Source organism: Poecilia mexicana, unplaced genomic scaffold, assembly GCF_051168715.1.
Source record: "Poecilia mexicana isolate PSO_F unplaced genomic scaffold, ASM5116871v1 scaffold_7, whole genome shotgun sequence".
Lineage (NCBI taxonomy): Eukaryota > Metazoa > Chordata > Actinopteri > Cyprinodontiformes > Poeciliidae > Poecilia > Poecilia mexicana.
This window is the reverse complement of record NW_028263376.1, coordinates 18,068,167-18,084,619: the sequence shown is the minus strand read 5'-3', so window position 1 is coordinate 18,084,619 and position 16,453 is coordinate 18,068,167. Positions and strand designations below refer to the sequence as shown.

Genomic DNA, 16,453 nt, shown 5'->3' with positions numbered 1-16,453 from the left:
ACGAGCCTCGATAAATGCTGAGGAGACGCGATCGCCGCAGAGAAAGAGAAAGTCAGACACGATGCGCGGCTGACGGGATGTTTGGACACTACTGATGCTCTGAGAGCTCCGTGGTGATCTTGTAGAGAGGGAGAGCGCGGAGCGAGAGAGAGAGAAACAACACACACACACATTCACACACACACACACACACTCAATATCAGCCAAATCTGACAGCGCCGCTTATAATTTTATAGCAGCTGCTGCACAGTTGGGAGCAAACAGCGCGTACAGGATGGATGAGCTTGTTCAGAAGGAGCTATTTTAACTTGTGCAATTCACAGAATAATCCATTTCTTACCTCCATATTCGCCGCCCGTCGCCTCGGATGCGTTACTCTCCCAGGTCGCCCAGGTATCGAAGCGCAATTAAAGTAGAGGAAATAAGAAAAAACAAAACCACCAAGTAGGCTACTGTAAGTTTAAGGGAAGTAAAGGTGCTGTCGAACTTGTTCCCAGACGCATTGCTGCAGAAAGCCGAGCTCTGGGGTAAATGGGATGAGTGCGGTCAGGTTGATGATCCTGACATGTTCTTTGAGCGCAATGACACAACAAACGAGAAGGTTATCCATGAGAAGTTGATGAGGGAGGAGGATAAAGGAGTTAAAACGCCGCCCACACCCGCCCAGTGTTTCTATCTGAGACCTACCTGCATCAGCAGCATCGCTTTCTGCTTCGGTTTTGCTTCCGGGACGAACATGCGTGAGAACGAGGTGAAAACTTGAGTTTTTCCCAAAACATGACGCACCGGGCCATGTCATGTAGAGGCGATACGAAGCCATGCTAATGTTGAATAGCTGAGAATTTAGTGCTTAAAACTGTGAAACTTACCGAACTGCAGGTGCTTCTTAATACATTGGAGCAGGGGTGTCTAAAGTGCGGCTCGGGGGCCATTTGTGGCCATTAGATTAATTTTTATGGCCCCTGACAGCAATTAAAGAATGGCACAAATGTGTTCACCTAACACTTTTAGTAGTTTCTTTTTTAGGATATTTTTTCAAGTTTAAATTTTAAATGTAATTTTTTTCCTTGAGTTATTATTATTATTATTATTATTATTATTATTATTATTATTATTATTATTATTATTATGTAATATGTATAATCCAGCATGTTTTTACTTAGAAACAGACTTTGGCATTCCCATCCATTTCATTTGGATGAATATAACAAAGGTTGTAAAAGACAGTTCTTATTTTTGTTGCTGGGAGGGAATAAACTAAAAACATTTTATAAATGTTTTAAAAAAAACAACAACAACCATTCATGTTAATGTTTACATTTACCTTAATGTAAATATTAAGGTAAATTAAAAAATATTACATGTGTTATATATTGTTGTACCAGTTGTTCACAATAATATTTTTTGTGATATTAAATGGAGAATTTTTTCATTTTATTTTTACCCTTGAATATTTTTTGGGGGCAATCATTAAACATGGTGCTGTTAACATGCTCCTTTTCAAGCATGTTAAGATTATTGTATTACAAAATATGTGTCTTTGCATTCTTTGTCCATGTGTGTGATTTTATACTCTATTATGTTCAAAATAAATAAGACATATTTATAAGACAGTTTATAAATATGTTAGTAATTAAACTTTTAACACTTTATAAATTATTAATCTCATCATGCATTAATTAAATGACTAAAAGTATTGCTAAATATTTAGCCAAATCTATTCATATTTCAACCAGAGTTGCTAAATTAAACACTAACTTGTTGTAGGTTTGCTTCACAACTTTACTTTAAGGCTCTCTTTGATATATTGGAATAATAAAGTACAATGCTATATGCTAAAGAATTATGTTTACAAATGCTCAATGTGCTTAAAGGTTTGTCTGAAATGTTTCATTTAAAAACTCATGAAATACACATCTAAACAGATTTGGCAAAGACTGGTCAGTTTTTCTCTTTCTTGTCCATATTTATTAAATGATAAAAAACTTATTAATGTCTTGTAAAGAAGTTTGTAAGAAGCCTTATTGTCAATCGATACCAAATCAGAATATTATTAAAAAGGAATTTTATTTCTAAAAGTGAAAATTTGAAGGAATGTCGAGATTAATGTATGTACAAAACTTTTATTTATGTTAACGTGGATAGTTATCGCATATAGCTAATGGAATCTGAAGAACATTTCTGAGATTATTTGAATTTTTACATACAACCAATAAAAAATGATTTGTAAAACAGAAATGTCATGTAATGGCCATGATGCAGCCCTTATAAACATGTGGAAGGTTGATGAGTTCACAGTTTTTCTGCAGAGTCGCAGACATTCCCAAAAGGAGGCAATCCACAAAACTGCAATAGGTGTTCAGTAGTCCAAAGTTCTCTGTGACGTAATGTTTGTTGCTGAAAAATGTTGTACAAATAAACCTGCCTACGCTTGTCTTGCCACCATTATTATTGTTTGAAAAACAAAAAAGTCTGAAAAAAGAGCGGAGGGGCTCAGAATGGCAAATGGGACGTAGGCGATTCCCCACAAGAAACCGCCACTGTGTAAGTGGAAAATAATCGTAAGTAGCAAAAATAAAAGCTTTAAAAGTATCAGTCTGTGTGCAGTTAATCTACATAATATGTTTCTCTTTAGGAATTGAGTTGATGAAATAAATTAACTGTTGAAAAATATCTTAATTTATTGAAAGATTATATATATATATATATATATATATATATATATATATATATATATATATATATATATATATATATATATATATATATATATATGTGTGTGTGTGTGTGTGTGTGTGTGTGTGTGTGTATAATTTTAAGAGTCCCCTAAAAAGCACCCCATATAAATTAGATTTCTTATTATGGTTTTTATTGCCAAATGAGAAACGTAAAAATCTTAAGACGACATATTTGTTATAATAATAATAAAAATAAATTATCATTATTACATTATTATTATTGTTGTTGTTGTCATAATACTATTATTATTATTATTATATTATTGTTATATCATAATAATAACTATTTTATCATTATTATTATTATTATTATTATTATTATTAAGTTACGCTATTGACCTATGACAAAACCTCGACGTACAAGTGGAACAGAATGTAAACACGCCTGTAACTGCAGTGCATTATGGGACATGTGGTGAGTTCAGGCAGGCAGAGTTATTTAAATTTAGAGAATGCACTCCACCTCCCAGAATGCACTGTTTTCGTTCATTTCCTCTACAAACAAAAATGGCGTCGCACGGAGAAGATACGGTTGCTAGCAAAGCTGTTATTTCAGATGAGCAGGCAGAGAGAAAAACAACGGCGGTGTCTTTTGGTTTTACTAAAACTGTTAATAAATTTAAACCGGCCACCGGAGGACCTCCAACTGCTAGGGTTGAAAAAGATTATTTGACCGGAATTGACAGGAATGAATTGCAGAGGTGCGCTCGTTGTGCTAATGCTACTATTAAGCCGACACCGTAACGGTTACGTTTGAAATGGGACGTTACTTGGTAATCTGAGGACATAATTTAACTAAATGATCTTCTCTAACTCGTGTATTCTTGCAGTTCAAAACCAACCGAGAAGCCCAAGGAGCTCATCATCCCCCTGATCCAGAAGAACCGCTGGAGCCGAGCGGGGCAGCGCGGGGAAGGGAACGGGAAGCCGGAGGCAGCGGAGCGGGATGGGGATTCTGTGGAGTCTCAGGCTGTGAAAGAGCTGATCGAAGGTGTGGATGGGAGGAAGACATCCTGGTGGACAGTGAATGGGAGCATCAGTCTCCTCATGAGTCTCTTCTGCTTTCAGATTCACGGAGGCAGCTTGAACTGTGGGAGAATGGACCTCAGTCAGAGGGGAGCCTCAACCTCTCCATCCCGCTGCTGATGCAAAACAAAGTGCCAGACGGCTTTGAGGACGGAGACCATGTCAAGGTGGACCTGCGGCCTGAATCTGTGAGTAGGGGAAAGTGGTAAAGGTGACCAGCTATATACTTCCTTGAACAGGTTAGGATCGGTCTATGTCCTATACAAAACAAAATCATTCTTAGATCTTGAGATTTTAATCTGTTTTGAGCTTCTTTCAGAATGAGCTGTTTTAGGGCCTCTTGTCACTTTAAATCTAAATAAACTGTTGTTTACACTCGCATGTGAAAATAGCTGTAAAGAGATGCTCAGTTAGACAATAGTACGTCTTTGAAAAGCAGAAGTAGAATCTCCTGCACAACCAACAAGAATACAGCAAGTGGCTTCTGTTTGATAAGTCAAGAACAAAACACTTAATTTTTTCAGCAGCCATTGTACAGCAGTAACACCAGCTGACCAAACGTGTTGGGGTTGCTAGGTGACAGACAGTAACTGCTGATTTGAGAGATTTTTGAAACGGCTCATTTTCTAGACACCAAAAAAAACCTAAAATGGCTTAGTGTTTTTCTTTTTAAGCAGTTGTTTTGTTTTTAGAAGCAGATGAGACTCAAATGGAAGCAAAACGTGAATTTTTCATAATAGATCCCATTTAAAATTGATTCTAAAGTTTTTGAAGTAACGGATTAAGGAGAAGTATGGAATATTGTATCATATTGTATTTGTAGTTTCAGTTGTTATTTCCATCCATCCTATGGAAATTTGAGTCTTGAAAAGTTTTAGACATGAACAATTTGTCAGACCCTGATTACATGAACTATGACCCTGATATTCTATTTAAAATTGATCTATTGATGCGATTGTGTGAATCAATACATGTTTTAATCGGTAATAGCAAAACCAGTTGCTGGTACCAGACAGTTTGAAAGCAGCTTGTTGCTTTTATGCATTTATTCTCAGATTTATAATTATTTTTGCTTAAAAATACCAACTTGTAAGATGTTTGGCAATAAGACGAAGAAGAAGAGCATCACTTCAGGGTCTCATGAACAAGAAGGAGCAGCAGCTCCTCCGCTCTATCTGCAAGGCTCGGTCCAGACACATTAGCAGGAAGATCACTTCAGCCACTTGTGTTTAGGATCTTGTTCTTTCATTCATGATCCATATTTTATGACCATATGGTGGGTTGAAGCGCTAAATTAAGAGCTTCGCCTTCCCATCTCTGCTGTTTTCTCCTTGCGATGGAGCCGAGCAGCGACTGCTTTCTGCAGACACAGAGCTTGAAATCCTTGCTTGAGTTTCATTTAGGTGTTTTCAAGGTCTGGAAAGTGCTTGATTTCGGTATAAAGTCTTTGAAAGTTCTTGATACTCAAACTGCACAGTTTTGTACAAAGTGCAATCAAAGGTTTGATTAAAAACCTAAATTTAGAAAACATTATTTAGTTTAAACAAGATATTTTCACACACCTAATAAAAATACTTTTTTTTTCTCCCTGTCTGAAGTTAAATCAGACCAAACACTTGTTTAAGTTAAAATGACCAAAATTATTTCTATTTGCTAAATGCCAGAAAACGTAGCAAGAGCATTTTATTTTAGCAACTTACTTTATATTGAGATAAATATATTGAATCTGAGCAAGAAGTTCATTTACCTTAACACAATTTGTTTTGTTTCTGGCTAACAAATATTTATTATTCCTAATTTCTCAATGACTTATTGATCTGTATAAATTGAATTTAAAGGTTGACCTATATTGTATATGGTTTTTTGTTAAATTAGTGTGTAAGCAAGACATTTCAAACCATAAAATATTGTTATATTCTGGTTCATCTTGTCCCTGCTGTAAAATATCAATACTACTATCACAATACATTATAAATGTAATAAATATTATTAAGGCTGCACTGATTGCAGTTTTCTGGCCGATTGCTGATTACCGATTTTTAAAAAGCCTGATCTATCGATTCCGATTTTGGAAGTTACCAGTTTTTTTTCTTTTGTCTGAAATTTTGCTAAATAAAGCGAGAAAGTTGCTGAGTTGGCAGCAGTGGAGTGACTATTCCTAACTGAAAGCCGGTGGGTCAGTCAAACGTCTCTCACTGCAGAGCAGAAGAGGACAGCGGCTGATTTTTAGATTTTTGCTGAGGTAGATAAGATCTGTGGATAAGATCAGCTTCACATGTAAGTAGCAGATGATCACCGGACTCCCAAAATTAAGGAAATTGTCACAGATAAATCGTTCCACCCCTAAATATTATCATGTAATAATGAATTTAAACTGCCTTTTAGTTCATTTTTATAGTTTTTAACCTCAAAGTGCTGGAAAAGTTTGAAATCTTACCTTAAAAATGCATGAAAAGTTCTTAATTTTGTTGTGGGACGGATTAAAGTTTCCTCAAACCGTATAAAAATATTATATGAACATCACAATATAATCTCTGATTCAGGCGTTTATTTTAGCATGAAGTTCCTGACAGTACAGAATCTCTCCTGGAGTCGACTGGCAGCTGAAATTTGAGTGTGTGAAAGTGCTGAGTGGCCTGACATGGCTGCATGCGTCGACAGGACAGTACGGCTTCGGTGGCAGACGGGCGTCAGCGTTCTCCCCAGAGACATGAGGGCAGCCAATCACATCCCTCTGTTTGTTTTCATAAGAGGCCTGGCGTGTCCCCTCAGTATGTGCTCAGTCACCTCCCGTCTGAGCGGCCGGACGCCCGAGTCACGGCGGCCCCGGGCCCATTTGGATGTTGCCTCCTGTGTCAGAGGGCGGCTGCCTGCCGGCCAGCCTCGCAGGAAGTCCTCCAGAGGAGACGGAGGGGGGGGGGCTGCTCAGATCAGCCTTTTGACTGAAGTCTGAGTGTGACGGCCCCGGGGCCAAACGGCTGAGCAAGGGCCACGGTACAAGCTGCTTCTCTCTCTCAGCTGCTGCTTACACGCTTTGTTTCAGAACTCCAAAGTTTACATAATCTTCCAATTAGGGATGAACCGATCCGCTTTTTTCAGCCCTGATACCAACATCTGAGGTTTAGAGTGGACCAGCGGACCGAGAACCGGACCCAAGTAAAAGTAGCAAAGCTTCAACAACTAACAGTGAACAGAAGCCGTCCAAGAAATCACTCAAGAGTAAAAAACATTTGAAACTGTAACAGAGTCTGAGTCTCTGAGTCTGGTGGGTTTTTTGTTAAAACTTGTTTGTTTTTCAGTGGGTATAAAATCCAGAAAATTTACTCAAGAGTAGAAATACTTCTTAATAAAGTAGTAAAAGTAAAAAGCACGGCGTGGTAGGAGTAAAAGGTTTCTCAGGTAGATGTAGCTAGTTGCTACCATTTGTAGTTGGTGTTGAAGCCTTCATGAGGTCGGCGCTGCTTTGTCTGATTAATTCTTAGTTTTTATTTGTGTTTAATTTTAGTCGACGGAGGCGGACTATGAGAGCGTTCCTGTCGAGGCTTATGGACTCGCTATGCTGAAAGGAATGGGCTGGAAGAAAGAAGAGGGAATCGGACGAACATTCAAACAGTAAGATTTACCGTTTCTGTCTTCTGTAACAATAAAAATCTAACACTTTTTAAAAATCTTGTTTGGACATATAGTTTATAACCATAACTGCTGCTGTTCTTGTACAACCATCTGCTCCGTTTTTACTCATTTCTAAATAACATTTATGATGTTTTCTGGACCAATATACTGTATAGGAGGGTTTCCCCTAGTGTATCATAAGCCTGGTGGGTGACCAGGCTTTACTTGTGCCCCCACCAGGCTTAGCAATACTTATTTAAGTCTTTTTAAAATATTAGATGTTTTTTAGACTTTGTAGTTGGTGTCCAGGTATTAATCTTCCAATCTTTCAGTGACACATAATTATCACGTGATATTTTCAACTTTAAACATTTTTTAACTCAGAAACCCAACGACTCGCTGGATGAATGACTGACCTGCCATCCAGCCACTGGGCTTAGCAGGTTCTCTGGGGAAAACCTTGTATTATAAATAGTCAATATTTATTTTTTTAAATGTAAATTATGTACATTTTGAAAACTTGATGCGACTCATTTAAATATTGAGTCCAATCTGTCTCTTTCTAATAACTACACAGCATTTTCGGTAATTAAAAAAAAGTATATTATTGTTGTTTTTAATCTTGTTTTTTTCTATCACTTTAACACTTTTATGTCTGTTGCTGCTGTTTAAAAGGCTGTTTCTATTATTCCATTCATTTAAAACTAAAATGACTCCACATCAACTCACCAGTTCATACCAACGTTTTGTTTTTGTAAACCATGTAATTCTGTTTTCTATCTAAAAACAAACCATTTTATCTCTTGTGCCTTTTAATCTTTGCATATCAGTTCATTCTTCATTGTAAAGTAACTTCATGAATCTCAGAGAAGTTCTTTATTTTATCTTTTTCCTCTTTCTTTTATTTTGGTTCTAGTCATAAGTAGATTCATAAAGTATGACACCGAATTAAATCAAAAGTTTTCTTTTACACATTTAAAGCACAGCATCATTGTGCAGGTTAATGTTTCCTCCTGCTTTTTACTACCTGCAGCACGTGTGTCAAACTCGAGGCCTGGGGGCCAAATCTGGCCCGCCGTAGCTTTTTATCTGGGCCGTTAGACTCCAAACTACATCAATAAATCACTCCAGTTTTACAACAAATCTGCAAAACGCACAAAAGCAACAGATTCTCGCATTTTTTCTTATTTTTACTGCAATTCTTTCTCAAAGTTGCCTCACTTGACGTCATCTTTTATGGTCTGATTGTTGTCGATACGGAGATTCATAAAAGGTCACATTTAGCATCATACATTAGTGCAAATATCATAAATTTGCCTTACAAATATTTATAAATTAGCACCACAAAATTTAGGATTTTAATTGCAAAAAATACACAAAATCAACCAGAAAGTCCTGGATGGACCGGTCAGTGTGGAAAGGTTTTAAGGAACACTGAAACAAACAGCCATTTATTAACAGTTTAATGGTTTCATCAATGCATTCTGGTGTAACCGGCCCTTTAAGAACATTCAGGTTTTTGATATAAAATGAGTTTGACCTCCTGACCTGCAGCGAACAGCTGCAGTTTATTGATCTGACAGATTTTTTTTCTTTTTGCTGCAGAGTTTTGCTGTTCACACTGTATTTTATTTTATTTTATTCATTTATTTTTTCAGTGGTCTTCCAGATGGCAGCACACATTCCACCAAAACCTGCAGAAATTATGTTTTTAACGACCAAATTACTCGTGCTCTGATCACTAATAAACCTCGTTAATGCTGATCTACGAAGAGCCAACATGATGGAAGCATCAGGCGATGAGTTTGTGTGTTTTCTGGTTTTCTGGCTGTAGCAGCAAACGTCGTTCTCTCTGGTCGCGGTTCTGGAGCTGGCAGAGATTCGCTCCACACCCGTCTCTATTTTTATTGCCGCTGCCTCAGGGCTCGACGATCACAGACATCCAGTCGTTTATTTTCTTCTGTTTTGTTTTTTTCCTCTCCTTCCAGTTTCATTTCTGGTTTCTCTAAATCTACTGAGGATTTTTTTTTCAGGGCATTTAATCAAATCTTTTTGTATTATTATCTTAATTTTGCTTATTTATAATTAATTGGTGCTTTACATGCATAGGCCTGTCACAATAACTAATTGTACTGCATAATAAATTGTCCCAGAAGTCATTGCAATAAACGATAATATTGTTGCTTCGAGACAATTTTCAGTTAATATTATAGTAATGGCAAAATAATGCAAGAACACAATAAACTCTAAATTCAAATGAACATTTAACACTGGAAATTGAAGACATTTTAAATATGCAAAATAAATAAAACAAATAAAATTATAAAGTCTCTATAAATAAAATTTTCCTTGAAAAAGGAGCCAGTTGAGACCAAATCACCAGATTGAAAACTTTTGTTATCCAGTTTTTGGTAGAAAGAGAGAAAAGAAAAAACAGTTGAGCTCATTTTAATTTATCATGTGATTATTGATATTTTGATTATTGACAGGCATATTTTCAAGTAATATGGCACAATAATACCAGAGCCCAGAATCAAAGATCAATAAACTTTAAAATGTAATGAACATTTAAAAACAAAATAAAAACCCAAAACAACAGAAACAAGAAACAAAATGAATTATTAAGTCTCCATTAACAAAATTATCCTCTGAAAAAAGGGAGACCAAATCACCAGACTGGAGATTTTTATTTTCTAAGTTTTGGTAGTTGTTTAATTTTTCATGTGTTTTTTTTTTTTTATTTTTTGGCCCAGCTTTACACGTTACACTAACTTCTGCATTTCTCAAAAATCTGCATTTAATTTTATTTTCTTGCAACAGTTTTATCACTCCACAGATCGTTTCTTAATTAAAAAAGTGAAACACAGAAGGAGCGGCGTCTCCCTGCAGCCTGATTTAAATCCTGCACATGTCCAGGTCTCTGTTCATTGATCGAACTCCGTTGCCCACAGAGACGTGAAGCCAATCGAACACCAGCTCCGTCCGAAAGGGCTGGGCCTCGGCGCCGATCGATCGGCCATCAAGGATCTGGAGCCCAGCAAGCGCCAGCGGCCGCCGAAGCCGGGCGAGGAGCAACCCAAGCAGGAGGAGCTGGCCATGGCTCCTGGTGGCTGTGTTCTGGTGGGATCCGGGGCCCACAAGGACCTTTACGGCAAAGTAAACTTTACATGGATTCAGAGGTGCACCGATTGCGGTTTGCTGAGAAATCCTGACCTGCTGGTTCCGATAAAATTCTCTTTTGTTTGAAATGGTGACAAATTAAGAAAGTCGCCAAGTTGGCAAAAGTGGGGTGACGATTGTTAACTGCAAATGTGCAGACATGACCCGGTGGGCCGGTCTGTCAGTCAAACGTCTCTGACAGGAGAGCAGAAGACGACAGCGGCTCATTTCTGGATCTTTGCTGAGGTAGAAAAGATCAGCTTCACATGTAAGCGTCGGCCGATCGCTGATCTCCAAATTGAACCCTTTTAGGCCAAACATGTCAGCAACGATGCAGCCAGATTTGCAGAACCGTAATCCCACCACACCTGGCGTTGTCTGAAAAATCCAACGGTTTCTGAGAGGGGAGACGTTACGCTTTCCAGCCGATATCGGGTTATTACAGTAATTATCTGAAGGTCACTTTTAACTGCTGGATACTGAAAGTTCCAGTTGTTATGAATAAATGGGTAAACATATTTACTCCCAGGACATTTATAGAACTTTGTACAATCAAAATAAGCAAAAATATCGAGGCAGAGATTTGAAACTCAAAGGGTTAAGGAAATCGGCGCAGATAAATCGGTGCACCCCTGAACGCATCTCTGGCCGTCTAATTCACATGAAAAATGTCTGATGTGTTTTTGTTTCTGTGGCAGATTGAAGGCGTAGACGCAGACAACGCTCGAGTCGTGGTAAAACTCGCCATCGGCGGAAAGACGGTGACACTCAGCCAGTACGGAGTTAAACTGGTCGGGAGGAAAGAGTACGAGAAATACAGCAAAGACCTCAGTGAGTTTGATGTCAAATTTATTTATGCATCACTTTTAAAAACAGGTTCAAAACCGAAGAGCTACTAAAACAATCAGGCAACAGAATGAAAAGAGAAAATAAGAGTAACAACAAGTAAATAAAATAAAATATCACAACAGAAAAGTTACAGTATGAGGCCTCATTTAAACGCCAATAAAAACAGTGTCACTCGTTTTTTATTATTTTTATTTTTAAAAAATCTTTAATAAAACGTCTGTAAAATGTTGTAAGTTATTCCCGGCAACAAAAGAAAGAATTTCTTTTACAACTTTTACTTTGAAGAAACGTAAAGAAACGTAAATAATAGAAGAAATAGAAGAATAGAAGAAACGTAAATAATAACTTAATTTCTCCTTGGGATCAATAAAGTCTTTTTGAATTGAATTGTTCTGCTTGTTCTTTAATCACAGCAGGAATAAATTCATCCTGTAGGGCGATGTTATTCTAATTTATTGAGAACTAATGGTTCTGTCCGACCCAACTCACAGGTCGGCTCAGTAGGGCCCACAAAGAGAAGGAGAAAGAGAAGGAGAAGGAGCGACAGAGACTTGAGGAGAAAGAAAAAAGCAGCAGCAGTGACAAAGTCAAACACAAGTCATCTGAAAGGGAGGAAGGCAAAGACGAGAGGAAGAGAAAACACAGAGAACCAAGTCAAGACAGGTACGTTTTCACTTCAAATCACCTCGTTTCCTTAAAGGAGACCAGTTATGATTCCTTCAACAGGCCAGCATGCTACAAAACACGTTCATTACATTTTTTGCATGAAATCATCCTTGGATTTTAGTGGCTTACACTCCAAGGTGAAAATGGCTGCAAACAGATGCAGCCGTACGTCTTTGAAAAGCATTAGTAGAGCTGCCTGCACGACCAACAACAATGCAGCAAATGGTTTCTGGGATGGTCAGTCAACAACAAGACACTTGCCATTTCCAGCAGCCATTGTACAGCGCATGGAGCGATAAAACCAGCTGACCAAATGTGCTGGAGCTCAACTTGGGTTGCTAGGTAACAGGCGGCGTTCCGCTGTGGTTGCTAAGTAACAGGCGGAGTTCTGCTGTGGTTGCTAAGTAACGGGAGGAGTTCCGCTGTGGTTGCTAAGTAACGGGAGGAGTTCCGCTGTGGTTGCTAAGTAACGGGAGGAGTTCCACTGGGGTTGCTAGGTAACAGTGGAACTGCTGAGATCACCTGCTGATTCTGTAGGTTTTTGAAACATCTCATTTTCCAGAGCCCAAAAATTTCCAACTGACTGCCAAAAATGTCTGTTGGTGTTTTTTAAGGACTTGGGCCGTTTCTAATAGCATTTGAGACCCAAATTAAAAAAACAAAAACATGCCAGATGTCAATTTTGCTCAATAGGTCACCGTTAAATCCTTGACTAGCTGTTTTTTTTATGTTTTGTTCCTGTGCAGAGATAAGCCACCGGTGAAAGAAGCGCGGCAGGCTCCAGCTCCTCCCTCCTGGCTCCAGAGGGACCTGAAGGTCCGCTTCATAGACAAGGCTTTTAAAGGCGGCCGCTACTACAACTCAAAGGTAGCGAAGCCTCGGCTGCTTGTCTTTGTGTTTCACTCAAACGTAGCTCAATGCTATGAAGTTGAAGGTCAGGACATGATTATTGACTCTTTGTCACTGGCCTCCCACTTAAGGTTGTCTTTGCTGCTCACAGTAGCAGCTTTGCTAACAAATCCAGACGTAATAAACATTATTTACACAGACTTTAAAGAGAATCAATGTTTTATACCACTAAATATGGTCTTATAGTACTATAACCTTCAACTAGAAGTTTAACTGTATTTACAAAAATCAGCAGAAATCAACAATATTTCTACTTCTGCTGCAAAAACAAAATAACATCTTGATTATCACAGCTTCAGCATGGAAATCTGCCAATTTAAACAACTCACACTGATAATAACGTTGCGTTTTTGCACCATGACTGCTGATGTTTTTGTAGCAGATGGTTTTTAAACCTTTATTTGTTGCTTAGTTCCAGTAAACTCAGGATTGTTTTCAAACTCACTTCCCTGTAGATGCGAGTGGAGGATGTCCTGACGCCGTTTACCTGCGTGTGTCGAACTGAAGAGGGAAGACTGCTAGACGGTGAGTCAGCCGTGAAATCTCTCGCTCATTTTGTGTAAGTTTGTACTCAGGCGTTCCCTGTGGGCAAAATGTGTTTATCTGTTTATGCAGCATCAACATAAAGTTGCTATTACTCAGCCTATTTAGTTTAATTCATTACGGATGTCTCGTGGTTAAAACAGCCTCAGTCTCCAGTTAGACCTCAGTATGAACCATGTTAACCTGTTTTAGGAAGAGTTTTAAAATTTAGTAGTTTTAAATTTGACGTGCATAAACAGTTAAAACCTCATTTCCATTTTCGTAGGTTGTTTCCACTCCTGATAGTCCAGTAGATTCGGTTGGTTTTGGAACCAAAGTTGCAACATTTGTTACATTTTCAGCTGGTGAAGTTTGCTTTCACACTGCACTGAGTCAAATGACCCAATATAACAACTCTGGTAAAAATTAAGATCCCCCACTTCACTGAACCCGACTGTTATTCCTCCAAATATTGATTCCTGAACTCTTCCTGAGTTAAAACATTAATATTGTTGTTTCTAAATGAATTTCAACTTGTTTTTTTGTTTTTTTGCATTATTTGAGGTCTGAAATCGCTGCGTCTTTTTCGTTATTTTGACCATTTTTCATTTTCTGCAAATAAATACTAAATTTTTGCTTGGAATTTTGAAGACATGTTGTCAGTAGTTCATAGAATAAAAGAACAAAGTTCATTTTACTCAAACATTTACCTATAAAAGTAAAATCAGAGAAACTGATCGTTTTAAGTGATCTCCTTAGCTGTATTTGAAAAACCTGTTCCCCTCCTCACCTGTGGGGGCGCTGCACTAACCCAGCTGAAGGAAATGATACAAAAACCTCTGAAGAACATATGAACCCAACTTCCTTCTTCACAAAATGCAAACAAAAATGGAGTAGCGTCAGATTGTAGCGGGTGTAGTATTCACACCAACCCTGTTGGTCCCCTTTAATCAAACTCCAGTTTGATTATGTTGAAAGTCCAGTTTGTTTGGGACGGTGTGAAAACTTATGGACGAAAAATTTAAAAATCAAAGTACTTTATTGATCCCGAATGGAAATTAAATGTTGTTGTAACTCATATTAATTCAGATTCTTCAGAGTTGTTGCAGATGTCGTTTTCATGCAGCAGTCTGTATTGCAGCGATTCTGAAGAAGCCTCTGACTGAAGACACTGTTTTCCCAAAGGACTCTGATGAAGAAGATGGTCAGATTGTCCATAATTTTCTTAATGTCATGAAGAATCCTTCTTTAAATCATCGTCTCCAGAAGGGAAAGGTGAATTCTGGTCCACCTATTAACTTTGCTTTCTGTTTGTGAACGGCTCCAAAAAGCAGGAAGTGGCCCACAGCCTGGGGATTCTGGGTAAATACAACGTAAACAACCGTGTGACTCTAGCGCTAGCGGGAAAATTACTCTTGGTCTTTTACCAAGAACAAAACAAAAAGTGCTAAAATCTGACGCTACTCCATTTTTATTTACATTTCCTGAAGAAGGAAGTTATGCTCATTTCTTCTTCAGAGGTTTTTGCATTGTTTCTTTCTGTTCTTGTTGTAGCGCCACCACAGGCGAGGAGGGGAACAGGTTTTTTAAGTAGCTTGGATCATTTGACTTGGTGCCAAATGTAACAAATGTTGGAAGTCTTCCACTCCTTTGATTTAAGCTTACTGTGCTTGTATCATTTTTCTTTTTCTCTTATCGTGAACTAGCGTTAGACAAAGTATTCATACTCTGCACAAGCAAATTAGATCCACACTTTTCAGATTTCTCCTTACACTATGCAATTATTTGTTACTTTTTGTTGCTCTGTCGCATAAAATCCGACACTTACTGAGCTTCTAAATGTAATTTTCTAGCTGTCACCTCTAAATATTTTGTCAGTACGAAGTAAAAAGTGGACATGTTTAGGGAATAATTGAGCAGAAACAATCAGCAGCCTCCAGCCTTCATGAAAAAGCAGCAGAATAATGATCGGGGACCGGATGATCAATCCGCTCCCGACTGCTGCTATGGAAACGGCTGCTCTAAATTACGTTAGCGACTAACCCGTCTCTCTGTGGCAGATGTGAAGCAGAACATGCTGGAAACCATCGTCCCAAAAGGAGAGTACGACGCCGTGATGGTGGTTCTGGGCGAGCACAGAGGACAGGTGAGCAGTGGGTTTCGTTTTTATCCGGTCTGGATGTAATCAATCGATTGATTGATTGCTGCTAATCGCCGGTCCTTTGTTTGTCGGATCAGGTCGGCCGTATTCTTCAGCGGGATAAGAACAAGTGCAGAGCGATGGTGCAGCTCGACAGATACGAGGAGAAGTTATTCACTCTGGATTATGACTCCATTTGTCACTATGTGGGAGCCTCAGACCACTGATATCAGGCTTTTTGTAATGTTCAGATGTAACTTTAAATCATGCGATGTTTTTTAATAAAAATATATTTAAAAAAATCACATCTAGATTTGTTTGTTCAGATGATGTTATTCTTCTTCAGGAAAAGACGAACGTTTCACAGCAATGTTGAAATTTATTATTATGGCCAGAGACGGTTGTAGGAGCAACAAAAAAAGTCAACATTTAATATAAAACATATTTACAACATGGATGCACACATCTAAAAATAAACTTTTTCGTTCCCTCGCAATAAACTAGTAAACTGACTTTTGCCTTAACAGAGCCTCTGAATATTCAAATATTCGTCACTCTTTGGTGCAGAAAATCTATTGTCTGTTTTTTCTTGTTTGAGTAATTCAGAGGTTGGACTGCCCATGAAAACGGCCCTTTATTAGCCATTTAGACAACCAAACTAAATGGTTTATCACTTTATTACACCGTGAAAATAAAAATAGTCCAAATAGTTTGGATGTATTTTCTCTCTCTGTTAATGGAAGGTTTCTGTTTATGTTTGACCTGAATTCTAATGAAAACGATTTAAAATAGACGTATATTAACTCAAAATAGATGTTTATGTACACAGAAA

General features: G+C 38.0%; 2 protein-coding genes across 2 annotated transcripts in view; one reads left to right on the top strand and one right to left on the bottom strand.

The window, feature by feature from the left end:
• magixb (MAGI family member, X-linked b) overlaps window positions 1–584 on the bottom strand; it is a 74,732-nt gene extending 74,148 nt beyond the window's left edge. Inside the window, exon 1 of the mRNA XM_088007178.1 lies at window positions 341–584. The gene's annotated coding sequence lies outside the window, so the exon portion shown is untranslated. The remainder of the gene's footprint in view (window positions 1–340) is intronic.
• Window positions 585–3,212: 2,628 nt separating this feature from the next.
• Window positions 3,213–16,049, top strand: gpkow (G patch domain and KOW motifs). The gene is made up of 11 exons (XM_014983837.2): window positions 3,213–3,439; window positions 3,569–3,729; window positions 3,807–3,952; window positions 7,270–7,376; window positions 10,328–10,532; window positions 11,234–11,366; window positions 11,876–12,047; window positions 12,797–12,917; window positions 13,415–13,484; window positions 15,542–15,627; window positions 15,720–16,049. Exons 1-11 carry the CDS (start codon window positions 3,246–3,248, stop codon window positions 15,846–15,848), a joined length of 1,524 nt encoding a protein of 507 aa, XP_014839323.2. The 5' UTR covers window positions 3,213–3,245; the 3' UTR covers window positions 15,849–16,049.
• The last annotated feature ends 404 nt before the right edge of the window (window positions 16,050–16,453 follow it).

What these genes read in the sequence shown, in the direction of transcription:
- gpkow (XM_014983837.2), top strand. Translation starts at nt 3,246, where the DNA reads ATGGCGTCGCACGGAGAAGATACGGTTGCTAGCAAAGCTGTTATTTCA. An exon ending in GACAGGAATGAATTGCAGAG is followed by an intron (nt 3,440 to 3,568) that starts GTGCGCTCGTTG and finishes GTATTCTTGCAG; the next exon opens with TTCAAAACCAACCGAGAAGC. An exon ending in GCCGCTACTACAACTCAAAG is followed by an intron (nt 12,918 to 13,414) that starts GTAGCGAAGCCT and finishes ACTTCCCTGTAG; the next exon opens with ATGCGAGTGGAGGATGTCCT.